Genomic DNA, 13,605 nt, shown 5'->3' on the forward strand with positions numbered 1-13,605 from the left:
TGTTTATTTGATTGAATTTCCCAGGAGACTTTGCTCTAGATGAGGTGGAGGTGGGAGTGAGAGAACACATCCTACTGGACCTGGAGAGCTTCGTCAAACGCCAGTTCACTGGTGAGACGCCATGACACACCTGATACTCTGGGGAAATAATGTTCACCTCTAAAAGTTGTTGTCTAAAGGAAGATTGGAGGAGAGATGTCCACTCTCCATGTGGTAGCAGATATGTAGTTGTTATTTCTTGTGACTGACAGGTTCCGTACTTTAACTGTTTGGTTGACTGGTTGCTTGATTGATTGACAGGTGCCAGGCTGAGACTGTTTGGTTCATCTAAAAATGGCTTTGGCTTCAAGCAGAGTGACCTGGACATCTGTATGGTGCTGGACGGAGAGGACACCGCTGAAGTAATCTCTCTGCTTTTCTCCTTCTCTCTTATCAAGACAACTATTCTCTCTATCGATAAACCATTAAGTGAATCCCATAAACACACCTCTTCTGAAATCCTGTTTTGAAAAGTAATAATTTATTTTCCCCTGCAGGGTCTGGACTGTATCAGCATCATAGAGTCTCTGGCCAGACTGCTGAGGAAACACCCAGGTCAGTGTCTAGACACTACCCTATAATAATGGTTATCTTTCTAGTCCCTTAATGCTGTATCTGTCCCCCCCCCAGGTCAGTGTCTAGACACTACCCTATAATAATGGTTATCTTTCTAGTCCCTTAATGCTGTATCTGCCCCCCCCCAGGTCAGTGTCTAGACACTACCCTATAATAATGGTTATCTTTCTAGTCCCTTAATGCTGTATCTGCCCCCCCCCAGGTCAGTGTCTAGACACTACCCTATAATAATGGTTATCTTTCTAGTCCCTTAATGCTGTATCTGTCCCCCCCCCAGGTCAGTGTCTAGACACTACCCTATAATAATGGTTATCTTTCTAGTCCCTTAATGCTGTATCTGCCCCCCCCCAGGTCAGTGTCTAGACACTACCCTATAATAATGGTTATCTTTCTAGTCCCTTAATGCTGTATCTGCCCCCCCCCCAGGTCTAAGGAACATCCTCCCCATCACTACAGCTAAAGTCCCCATCGTTAAGTTCTACCACGTCAGAACGGGCCTGGAGGGAGACATATCCCTCTACAACACGCTGGCCCTGTACAACACACGTCTGTTGGCGTCCTACGCTGCCGTCGACCCCCGAGTCAAGATACTGTGCTACGTCATGAAGGTCTTGGCCAAGGTGAGCCGAACACACGCCGATGGCCCAGCACGTTTAGCACTGCACTAGAAGCTTCTGATGATAATTGAATGAGTCTGTCTGTCCCCTGGTCTAGATGTGTGATATAGGTGATGCGTCCCGAGGCAGTCTGTCCTCCTACGGCTACACCCTGATGGTGCTATTCTACCTCCAACAGAGGAACCCACCCGTTATACCTGTGCTGCAGGAGGTAACTCACACGGGTGATATTCTACCTACAACAGAGGAGTTAGATTAGCTGACTCGGGGGTTAGATTAGCTGACTCGGGGGTTAGATTAGCTGACTCGGGGGTTAGATTAGCTGACTCGGGGGTTAGATTAGCTGACTCGGGGGTTAGATTAGCTGACTCGGGGGTTAGATTAGCTGACTCTGGGGTTAGATTAGCTGACTCGGGGGTTAGATTAGTTGACTCGGGGGTTAGATTAGCTGACTCGGGGGTTAGATTAGCTGACTCGGGGGTTAGATTAGCTGACTCTGGGGGTTAGATTAGCTGACTCTGGGGGTTAGATTAGCTGACTCTGGGGTTAGATTAGCTGACTCTGGGGTTAGATTAGCTGACTCGGGGGTTAGATTAGCTGACTCTGGGGTTAGATTAGCTGACTCTGGGGTTAGATTAGCTGACTCTGGGGTTAGATTAGCTGACTCTGGGGTTAGATTAGCTGACTCTGGGGTTAGATTAGCTGACTCTGGGGTTAGATTAGCTGACTCTGGGGTTAGATTAGCTGACTCTGGGGGTTAGATTAGCTGACTCTGGGGTTAGATTAGCTGACTCGGGGGTTAGATTAGCTGACTCGGGGGTTAGATTAGCTGACTCTGGGGTTAGATTAGCTGACTCGGGGGTTAGATTAGCTGACTCGGGGGTTAGATTAGCTGACTCGGGGGTTAGATTAGCTGACTCTGGGGTTAGATTAGCTGACTCTGGGGGTTAGATTAGCTGACTCGGGGGTTAGATTAGCTGACTCTGGGGGTTAGATTAGCTGACTCTGGGGTTAGATTAGCTGACTCTGGGGTTAGATTAGCTGACTCTGGGGGTTAGATTAGCTGACTCTGGGGGTTAGATTAGCTGACTCGGGGGTTAGATTAGCTGACTCTGGGGTTAGATTAGCTGACTCTGGGGGTTAGATTAGCTGACTCTGGGGGTTAGATTAGCTGACTCGGGGGTTAGATTAGCTGACTCGGGGGTTAGATTAGCTGACTCGGGGGTTAGATTAGCTGACTCGGGGGTTAGATTAGCTGACTCGGGGGTTAGATTAGCTGACTCGGGGGTTAGATTAGCTGACTCGGGGGTTAGATTAGCTGACTCGGGGGTTAGATTAGCTGACTCGGGGGTTAGATTAGCTGACTCGGGGGTTAGATTAGCTGACTCGGGGGTTAGATTAGCTGACTCGGGGGTTAGATTAGCTGACTCGGGGGTTAGATTAGCTGACTCTTTTACTGGCTCCAGAATGTTCACATTGTTTACTCAATAGAGAGATTGATGTAACTTCATGTGTTTTGTGGATTTATTGATGTAACTTCATGTGTTTGTGGATTTATTGATGTATTGATGTAACTTCATGTGTTTGTAGATTTATGACGGGGAAGCGAAGCCAGAGGTTTTGGTGGATGGATGGAACGTCTACTTCTACGATGATCTGGATAACCTAGTGAGTCACTCAGCTGGATAACCTAGTGAGTCACTCAGCTGGATAACCTAGTGAGTCACTCAGCTGGATAACCTAGTGAGTCACTCAGCTGGATAACCTAGTGAGTCACTCAGCTGGATAACCTAGTGAGTCACTCAGCTGGATAACCTAGTGAGTCACTCAGCTGGATAACCTAGTGAGTCACTCAGCTGGATAACCTAGTGAGTCACTCAGCTGGATAACCTAGTGAGTCACTCAGCTGGATAACCTAGTGAGTCACTCAGCTGGATAACCTAGTGAGTCACTCAGCTGGATAACCTGGTGAGTCACTCAGCTGGATAACCTGGTGAGTCACTCAGCTGGATAACCTGGTGAGTCACTCAGCTGGATAACCTGGTGAGTCACTCAGCTGGATAACCTGGTGAGTCACTCAGCTGGATAACCTGGTGAGTCACTCAGCTGGATAACCTGGTGAGTCACTCAGCTGGATAACCTGGTGAGTCACTCAGCTGGATAACCTAGTGAGTCACTCAGCTGGATAACCTAGTGAGTCACTCAGCTGGATAACCTGGTGAGTCACTCAGCTGGATAACCTAGTGAGTCACTCAGCTGGATAACCTAGTGAGTCACTCAGCTGGATAACCTAGTGAGTCACTCAGCTGGATAACCTAGTGAGTCACTCAGCTGGATAACCTAGTGAGTCACTCAGCTGGATAACCTAGTGAGTCACTCAGCTGGATAACCTAGTGAGTCACTCTGCTGGCCTGCTGCTGGCACCAGCGTGACATAAATATGGGTGTTATTTACAATGGTGTTTGTTCTTCACTGGTTGCCCATTTCTTGTGGCAACGGGCCACAAATCTAGCTGCTGTGATGGCACACTGCGGTATTCCACCTAACAGATATGGGAGTTTATCAACGTTTGATTTGTTTTCAAATTCTTTGTGGGTCTGTGTAATCTGAGGGAAATATGTGTCTCTAATATGGTCATACATTTGGCAGGAGGTTAGGAAGTGCAGCTCAGTTTCCTCCTCATTTTGTGGGCAGTGTGCACATAGCCTGTCTTCTCTTGAGAGCCAGGTCTGCCTATGGCAGCCTTTCTCAATAGCAAGGCTATGCTCACTGAGTCTGTACATAGTCAAAGCTTTCCTTAAGTTTGGGTCAGTCACAGTGGTCAGGTATTCTGCCACTGTGTACTCTCTGTTTAGGGCCAAATAGCATTCTAGTTTGCGCAGTTTTTTTGTTAATTACTTGACACATTGGAAATAATTATATATTTTTTCTCATGATTTGGTTGGGTCTACTTGTGTTGCTGTCCTGGGGCTCTGTGGGGTCTGTTTGTGTTTGTGAACAGAGCCCCAGGACCAGCTTGCTTAGGGGACTCTTCTCCAGGTTCATCTCTCTGTAGGTGATGGCTGTGTTATGGAAGGTTTGGGAATCGCTTCCTTTTAGGTGGTTATAGAATTTAACCCCGTTTCTCTCTCTCTCTCTCTCTCTCTCTCTCTCTCTCTCTCTCTCTCTCGCCCTCTCTCTCTCGCCCTCTCTCTCTCTCTCTAGCCTGAGCGCTGGCAGCAGAGGAACATGGAGTGTGTAGGGTCTCTGTGGCTGGGCCTGCTGCAGTTCTACACTGAGACCTTTGACTTCAGAGAACACGTCATCTCCATCAGACAGAGAGCAGCTCTTACCACCTTCAACAAGCAGTGGACCTCCAAGTACATCGTCATCGAAGGTCAGTACTTCATTTATTCCTATTGAACTCCTAGCACAGTTTTCTTGACAGTAAACATGGCACTTTTTGGAGGGGATTGAGTGGAGCGATGGTGATGGCCCACCACCGACTGACCTGGTTCAGCCCACCACCGACTGACCTGGTTCAGCCCACCACCGACTGACCTGGTTCAGCCCACCACCGACTGACCTGGTTCAGCCCACCACCGACTGACCTGGTTCCACTCATCATCAAGTTTGAGTGTTTAGCATTGCTGGGTTATAATGAAAGCCTGCACACCCTGCAGCACTCCAAGGCCAGGGAGGGTTGGGATCCAGTGATCTAGTTATCTGATCTAATGTTGTTGTTCTCTCCAGATCCTTTTGACCTGAACCATAACCTGGGAGCTGGCCTGTCCAGGAGAAGTAGGTGTCTGTCTGTCTGTCTCTGTCCAGGAGAAGTAGGTGTCTGTCTGTCTGTCTCTGTCCAGGAGAAGTAGGTGTCTGTCTGTCTCTGTCCAGGAGAAGTAGGTGTTGTCTGTCTGTCTGTCTGTCTGTCTCTGTCCAGGAGAAATAGGTGTCTGTCTGTCTGTCTGTCTGATAGCACACCGACCTCACAGCATCACATCTTCCTCTCAATAATCTCTCTCGCTCTCTCTCCTTCTCTCTCCCTCTCGGTCTCTCTCTCCTCTCTCTCTCCTTCTCTCCTTCTCTCTCCCTCTCGGTCTCTCTCTCCTTCTCTCGCTCTCTCTTTCATAGTGACCAACTTCATCATGAAGGCATTCATTAATGGTAGGAGAGTGTTTGGAACGCCAGTCAAGACCTACCCTCCTGAGTACACTAGTCAGATGGTTAGTATTCACTACCTACCCTCCTGAATACGCAGATGGTTAGTATTCAGGTAGCCTAGTTGTTGAGGGTTGGGCCAGTAACCGAAAGTTGCTGGTTCGAATCCCTGAGCCGACTAGGTGAAAAATCTTTCTGTGCCCTTGAGCAAGGCACTTAACCCTAATTGCTCCTGTAAGTTGCTCTGGATAAGAGCGTCTGCTAAATGACTAAAATGTAAATGTTGATGTATTCAATATTGTCTTGGAAGAAGTGCATTCAAAACAAGTGCACTCACAAATCAAATCTGTGGTTGTGTTTCTGTCAGGAGTATAATGGTAATGTGCTGTGGTTGAGTCTCTGTCCTGATCTCTAATAGGATTATACAGCACTCATGTATCGTTCTAATTTATAACAGTAATATGTGGTTTTGTGTTTGACCCTGAGGTTTATAACAGTAATATGTGGTTTTGTGTTTGACCCTGAGGTTTATAACAGTAATATGTGGTTTTGTGTTTGACCCTGAGGTTTATAACAGTAATATGTGGTTTTGTGTTTGACCCTGAGGTTTATAACAGTAATATGTGGTTTTGTGTTTGACCCTGAGGTTTATAACAGTAATATGTGGTTGTGTGTTTGACCCTGAGGTTTATAACAGTAATATGTGGTTTTGTGTTTGACCCTGAGGTTTATAACAGTAATATGTGGTTTTGTGTTTGACCCTGAGGTTTATAACAGTAATATGTGGTTTTGTGTTTGACCCTGAGGTTTATAACAGTAATATGTGGTTTTGTGTTTGACCCTGAGGTTTATAACAGTAATATGTGGTTTTGTGTTTGACCCTGAGGTTTATAACAGTAATATGTGGTTTTGTGTTTGACCCTGAGGTATATAACAGTAATATGTGGTTTTGTGTTTGACCCTGAGGTTTATAACAGTAATATGTGGTTGTGTGTTTGACCCTGAGGTTTATAACAGTAATATGTGGTTTTGTGTTTGACCCTGAGGTTTATAACAGTAATATGTGGTTTTGTGTTTGACCCTGAGGTTTATAACAGTAATATGTGGTTTTGTGTTTGACCCTGAGGTTTATAACAGTAATATGTGGTTTTGTGTTTGACCCTGAGGTTTATAACAGTAATATGTGGTTTTGTGTTTGACCCTGAGGTTTATAACAGTAATATGTGGTTTTGTGTTTGACCCTGAGGTTTATAACAGTAATATGTGGTTTTGTGTTTGACCCTGAGGTATATAACAGTAATATGTGGTTTTGTGTTTGACCCTGAGGTTTATAACAGTAATATGTGGTTGTGTGTTTGACCCTGAGGTTTATAACAGTAATATGTGGTTTTGTGTTTGACCCTGAGGTTTATAACAGTAATATGTGGTTTTGTGTTTGACCCTGAGGTTTATAACAGTAATATGTGGTTTTGTGTTTGACCCTGAGGTTTATAACAGTAATATGTGGTTTTGTGTTTGACCCTGAGGTTTATAACAGTAATATGTGGTTGTGTGTTTGACCCTGAGGTTTATAACAGTAATATGTGGTTTTGTGTTTGACCCTGAGGTTTATAACAGTAATATGTGGTTTTGTGTTTGACCCTGAGGTTTATAACAGTAATATGTGGTTTTGTGTTTGACCCTGAGGTTTATAACAGTAATATGTGGTTTTGTGTTTGACCCTGAGGTTTATAACAGTAATATGTGGTTTTGTGTTTGACCCTGAGGTTTATAACAGTAATATGTGGTTTTGTGTTTGACCCGGAGGTTTATAACAGTAATATCTGGTTGTCCCTCTCAGGAGTTCTTCTTTGACCCGGAGGTGTTGACAGAAGGACAGCTGGCTCCAAACGACCGCTGCTGCAGGATATGTGGCAAGATCGGACACTTCATGAAAGACTGTCCCATGCGCAGGAAGTAAGGAGTGCCACTAGCCGTGTGGTGTGTGTGTGTGTGTTTTGACTTTGTGTGTGTCTGTGTGTGTGTGTTTTGACTTTGTGTGTGTGTGTCTCTCTGTGTGTGTGTGTGTGTGTCTCTCTGTGTGTGTGTGTGTGTCTGTGTGTGACATCCTCCTCTCTAGGTCTAGGCAGTGTCGTGAGCAGGAGGGAAGGAGGGACTGGGCGGCGTCTGAGGGGGGAAGGGAACGTCGTCAGGGCGACCGCTGGAGGCGACAGGAAGAGAAGCGATGCTGCTTCCTGTGTGGGAGCAACGCCCACATCAAGAAGGACTGCCCCCAGTACAGAGGTCCGGCAGGTCAGTACTGAGTCTGTCTGACTGACATTCTGTCCCTGGCTGGCTGGCTGGCTGTCTCTGGCTGGCTGTTTGTCTCTGGCTGGCTGGCTGTCTCTCTCTGGCTGGCTGGCTGTCTCTCTCTGGCTGGCTGGCTGTCTCTCTGGCTGGCTGGCTGTCTCTCTGGCTGGCTGGCTGGCTGGCTGTCTCTCTGGCTGGCTGGCTGTTTGTCTCTCTCTGGCTGACTGGCTGTCTCTCTCTGGCTGGCTGGCTGTCTCTCTCTGGCTGGCTGGCTGTCTCTGGTTGGCTGGCTGTCTCTCTCTGGCTGGCTGGCTGTCTCTGGTTGGCCGGCTGTCTCTCTCAGGCTGGCTGGCTGGCTGGCTGTCTCTCTCTCTCTGGCTGGCTGTCTGTCTCTCTCTGGCTGGCTGTCTCTCTCTGGCTGGTTGGCTGTCTCTCTCTGGCTGGCTGTCTCTGGCTGGCTGTTTGTCTCTGGCTGGCTGGCTGTCTCTCTCTCTCTGGCTGGCTGGCTGTCTCTGGCTGGCTGGCTGTCTCTCTCTGGCTGGCTGGCTGTCTCTCTGGCTGTCTCTCTGGCTGGCTGGCTGTCTCGCTGGCTGGCTGGCTGGCTGTCTCGCTGGCTGGCTGGCTGGCTGTCTCTCTGGCTGGCTGGCTGGCTGGCTGTTTGTCTCTCTCTGGCTGGCTGGCTGTCTCTCTCTGGCTGGCTGGCTGTCTCTCTCTGGCTGGCTGTCTCTGGTTGGCTGGCTGTCTCTCTCTGGCTGGCTGGCTGTCTCTGGTTGGCTGGCTGTCTCTCTCAGGCTGGCTGGCTGTCTCTCTCTGGCTGGCTGGCTGTCTCTCTCTGGCTGGCTGTCTGTCTCTCTCTGGCTGGCTGTCTCTGGCTGGCTGGCTGTCTCTCTCTGGCTGGTTGGCTGTCTCTCTCTGGCTGGCTGTCTGTCTCTCTCTGGCTCGCTGTCTCTGGCTGGCTGGCTGTCTGTCTCTGGCTGGCTGTCTGTTGTAGAAAGTGTTGTGGTGTTGATGTTTCTGTCTGATGCAGGTGCCAAAGCAGAAAACTCCTCTCCCTCTACGAGCCACATGAGGAATTTAAGAGAGAGAGAAAGACGGGTACGATGAATATTCACACAAACATTGACACACACACAAGCGCGCGCACTTGTTCTAACCCTCCTGTGTGTTCATTTGTCCAGGGCTCCCCTCAACAGGAGAAAAAGAAGCAACAACAAAATGTGATTTGAGTCCACAAGCAGGTCAGTGGTTTTTATGTGTTTGTAGTTGAATATGTATGATTATAATTTCCTATTAGCTTTTCAAAACCAAGGTCAATGAGTATGTTTACATGCACACTAATAATTCGATATGAATCTGATTATGGCAGTAGGCAGGTTATGTAATAGTCATGGTAACACCTCCCTCTGCTGGTCATAATGGAAGGAAGAATACGCCGATTAAAACACCTGGTGTTCTGAGCCATCATTGGTAAACGCCAGAGTTCCAGCACTGTATTTCACATACAAACTTTATAACTCAGAATTAAATAGTTTTCACAAAAATAACATTTTGAGTGGCGATTTTCTGCATTTATCAAAGTCCCATCAGTAGCCTGATTTTCAGATGTGTCCATGTAAACAGGATTATTAGGGAAATCATTCTTCTTGCAAAGCATGTAAACGTTTTAATCGAACTATTATGTTCATCTGAATATTCACAATAATTGTGTTATTGTGTGCATGTAACCATATGTGGCGGAGTGCTGCCAGGAAAATAACCTCTCCCTCAACGTCAACAAAACGAAGGAGCTGATCGTGGACTTCAGGAAACAGCAGAGGGAGCACGCCCCTATCCACATTGACGGGACCGCAGTAGGGAGGGTGGAAAGCTTCAAGTTCCTCGGCGTACACATCACTGACAAACTGAAATGGTCCACCCACACAGACAGTGTGGTGAAGAAGGCGCATCAGTGCCTCTTCAACCTCCGGAGGCTAAAGATATTTGGCTAGGCCCTAAGACCCTCACAAACTTTTACAGATGCACCATTGAGAGCATCCTGTCGGGCTGTATCACCACCTTGTACGGCAGCCGATGTGAGCAAGACCTTTAAGCAGGTCAACATTCACAAGGCCGCGGGGCCAGATGGATTACCAGGACGTGTACTCAAAGCATGCGCGGACCAACTGGCAAGAGTCTTTACTGACATTTTCAACCTCTCCCTGACCGAGTCTGTAATACCTACATGTTTCAAGCAGACCACCATAGTCCCTGTGCCCAAGAATGCGAAGGTAACCTGCCTAAATGACTACCGACCCGTAGCACTCACGTCTGTAGCCATGAAGTGCTTTGAAAGGCTGGTCATGGCTCACATCAACAGCATAATCCCAGAAACCCTAGACCCACTCCAATTCGCATACCGCCCCAACAGATCCACAGATGATGCAATCTCAATCACACTCCACACTGCCCTTTCACACCTGGACAAGAGGAACACCTACGTGAGAATGCTGTTCATTAACTACAGCTCAGCGTTCAACACCATAGTGCCCTCAAAGCTCATTACTAAGCTAAGGATCCTGGGACTAAACACCTCCCTCTGCAACTGGATCCTGGACTTCCTGACGGGCCGCCCCCAGGTGGTAAGGGTAGGCAACAACACGTCTGCCACACTGATCCTCAAAACTGGGGCCCATCAGGGGTGCGTGCTCAGTCCCCTCCTGTACTCCCTGTTCACCCATGACTGCATGGCCAGGCACGACTCCAACACCATCATTAAGTTTGCTGACGACACAACAGTGGTAGGCCTGATCACCGACAACGATGAGACAGCCTATAGGGAGGAGGTCAGAGACCTGGCAGTGTGGTGCCAGGATAACAACCTCTCCCTCAACGTGATCAAGACAAAGGAGATGATTGTGGACTACAGGAAAAGGAGGACTGAGCACGCCCCCATTAACATCGACAGGGCTGTAGTGGAGCGGGTCGAGAGTTTCAAGTTCCTTGGTGTCCACATCACCAACAAACTATCATGGTCCAAACACACCAAGACAGTCGTGAAGAGGGCACGACAACACCTATTCCCCCTCAGGGGACTGAAAGGATTTGGCATGGGTCCCCAGATCCTCAAAAAGTTTGACAGCTGCATCATCGAGAGCATCCTGACCGGTTGCATCACCGCCTGGTATGGCAACTGCTCGGTATCCGACCGTAAGGCGCTACAGAGGGTAGTGCGTACGGCCCACTACATCACTGGGGCCATCCAGGACCTGTATACTAGACGGTGTCAGAGGAAAGCTCAAAAAATTGTCAGACTCCAGCCACCCTAGTCATAGACTGTTCTCTCTGCTATGGCAAGCGGTACCGGACCGCCAAGTCTAGAACCAAAAGGCTCCTTAACAGCTTCTACCCCCAAGCTATAAGACTGCTGAACAATTCATCAAATGGCCACCCGGACTATTTACATTGACCCCCCGCCCCTTTTGTTTTTACACTGCTGCTACCCGCTGTCTATTATCTATGTATAGTCACTTTACCCCTACCTACATGTACAAACTACCTCGACTAACCTGTGCCCCCGCACATTGACTCTGTACCGGTACCCCCTGTATATAGCCTCCCTACTGTTATTTCCCATTGACTCTGTACCGGTACCCCCTGTATATAGCCTCTGTACCGGTACCCCCTGTATATAGCCTCCCTACTGTTATTACACATTGACTCTGTACCGGTACCCCCTGTATATAGCCTCTGTACTGGTACCCCCTGTATATAGAATCTGTACCGGTACCCCCTGTATATAGCCTCTGTACCGGTACCCCCTGTATATAGCCTCTGTACTGGTACCCCCTGTATATAGCCTCTGTACCGGTACCCCCTGTATATAGCCTCTGTACTGGTACCCCCTGTATATAGCCTCTGTACCGGTACCCCCTGTATATAGACTCTCTACTGTTATTACACATTGACTCTGTACCGGTACCCCCTGTATATAGCCTCGTTATTGTTATTTTGTTACTTTTTATTATTTTTAACTTTTTTCCCTCACTGTATGTATGTATGTATGTATATACAGTGAGGGAAAAAAGTATTTGATCCCCTGCTGATTTTGTACGTTTGCCCACTGACAAAGACATGATCAGTCTATAATTTTAATGGTAGGTTTATTTGAACAGTGAGAGACAGAATAACAACAACAAAATCCAGAAAAACGCATGTCAAAAATGTTATAAATGTATTTGCATTTTAATGAGGGAAACGCTCACTAACAGGGATGTAAACACATTTGTGGCCAAAATAACATTTTGATTTGATTTACTCAATGTTTCAGGACCTTACAGCAGCATTCCCCGATGGTCAGTGCATCTCTTCCTTGCTGTCTTCCATAATGCTGTCTTGCGTCCACCTGTGTTCCAGGCAGTCTAGCCAGCAGGCACATGGGTCGGTCTGATCCCAGGAGGAGCCCAGTGGACCGAAGACCAGAGAGCGAGGAGGAGAGAGACGGAGGAGGCAGCGCTCAACCTCTGGGTTCTACTCTACTCCCTCTGAGCTCTGGACAAAACCTCCAGTCCACCAGCCTGAATCTAGAACACCCGAAACCTAGAACTTGGAACCGGAACACCCCAGCCTTCTGTTGGAACCCGGACCCTGGAACCTAGAACCCCAGGGCCTGAGCCCCAGACAGAGGATGTCTCCCAAATGGCACCCTATTCCCTATATAGTGCACTACATTTGACCAGAGAATGGCACCCTATTCTCTATATAGTGCACTACATTTGACCAGGGTCTATAATGCAGTCTATAGGGATTAGGGTGCCGTTTGGGCTGCAGATAAACAGAGCGAGAGGGTATTTTATGTTTTAACCACCACTCCTAATGTCTGAGGAGCTTTTTAAAGTGTCATATTGTTTTAACTGAAAATACATGTTTTCTTCCTTCTCTCTGTTAGTTCACCCCCCCAACACCAGGGGGGGGGTGTTTTATTTAGTTTTAATAATGGTGATTATTTGTTTAATTTTCTTGTGCACTGATGTCCTCCCAAACACCCCTCTCCTCCATTTTGGACAGTAGATCCAGTTCGAACCGGGCTGTGTGTGTGTATCTCTATACACTCGTACGTGCGCAGAGGATTTAAATCTGGATTTTAGAATTGGCCCTGAAACAAATGGGGACTATTGATTAATAATGGACAGCCCCTCCATGCCAGAACATCCAAAGATGGTAGCTAGCTAGAGCTCCATTCCACTCCGCTCCTTCCTGCCCCCTCTAAACACGCTGTGGGTTTGTAATGATGTCATGGCAGTGACTCTGTATTTGGGTTACCAGTACCTAAATGGACCCCTAGCTCCCAACTCCCATGTGTGTAGATCTGAGATGATTGGACAGGTGTAGTAATACAGTGAAACCTCAAGGTGGAGCTAGTTACCACCAGATTTCTTATACACACCAAATCAATTATACTTATCGATCTACACTCTCGCATGATATGGGATCGGGCTGAGGGTTGATTTGGGGTTCTGCGTACATCAGTGCTGAAGGATTTTGGGGTGGGGTGGGAAAACGGGAAATATGCTTTAGTTTGTATGATGCATTTGGTGGCCAGTGCCTTTGATTGGTGGGACAGGTAGCTGTAATGTGAAGCCCTGCCCCCCCTGCCCTGGGCTAATGTTTGCTGCTAGTATTCTGTCTGAGACCTGCTTATCAAATAAACGTTCATTTAATGTCCAGATAATTTTTTTTGTCAGTACTTTTCTGTCATTAGTTTAGAAAATAAACCCTCACACTGGCTTTCTTTTGGAATTACTCAATTTTAGGTTGATTCACACATTTCTATGTAGGCTCCTCAAATTGTGTACTGGCAGCAGTCCTACTGAGATTATTATTCACTCGATTGTAGGGCCCCTGTAGCTCAGTTGGTAGAGCATGGCGCTTGCAACGCCAGGGTTGTGGGTTCGTTTCCCACGGGGGG

At 47.5% G+C, this 13,605-nt stretch overlaps 1 protein-coding gene across 1 annotated transcript in view; it reads left to right on the forward strand.

Annotated features, from left to right (window-relative positions):
• Positions 1-13,424, forward strand: part of LOC311124204 (terminal uridylyltransferase 7-like) — a 28,234-nt gene extending 14,810 nt beyond the window's left edge. The window contains exons 16-29 of the mRNA XM_084198395.1: positions 25-111; positions 301-401; positions 537-594; positions 1,042-1,235; positions 1,330-1,443; positions 2,823-2,900; positions 4,437-4,608; positions 4,965-5,012; positions 5,346-5,437; positions 7,213-7,328; positions 7,492-7,664; positions 8,689-8,756; positions 8,840-8,899; positions 12,054-13,424. Of these exons, the coding sequence (XP_084054521.1) occupies positions 25-111; positions 301-401; positions 537-594; positions 1,042-1,235; positions 1,330-1,443; positions 2,823-2,900; positions 4,437-4,608; positions 4,965-5,012; positions 5,346-5,437; positions 7,213-7,328; positions 7,492-7,664; positions 8,689-8,756; positions 8,840-8,887 (1,349 nt within the window). The 3' untranslated portion in view covers positions 8,888-8,899; positions 12,054-13,424. The remainder of the gene's footprint in view (positions 1-24; positions 112-300; positions 402-536; positions 595-1,041; positions 1,236-1,329; positions 1,444-2,822; positions 2,901-4,436; positions 4,609-4,964; positions 5,013-5,345; positions 5,438-7,212; positions 7,329-7,491; positions 7,665-8,688; positions 8,757-8,839; positions 8,900-12,053) is intronic.
• The last annotated feature ends 181 nt before the right edge of the window (positions 13,425-13,605 follow it).

This window comes from Coregonus lavaretus (assembly GCF_964263955.1).
Source record: "Coregonus lavaretus genome assembly, contig: HAP1_SCAFFOLD_364, whole genome shotgun sequence".
Taxonomy (NCBI): domain Eukaryota; kingdom Metazoa; phylum Chordata; class Actinopteri; order Salmoniformes; family Salmonidae; genus Coregonus; species Coregonus lavaretus.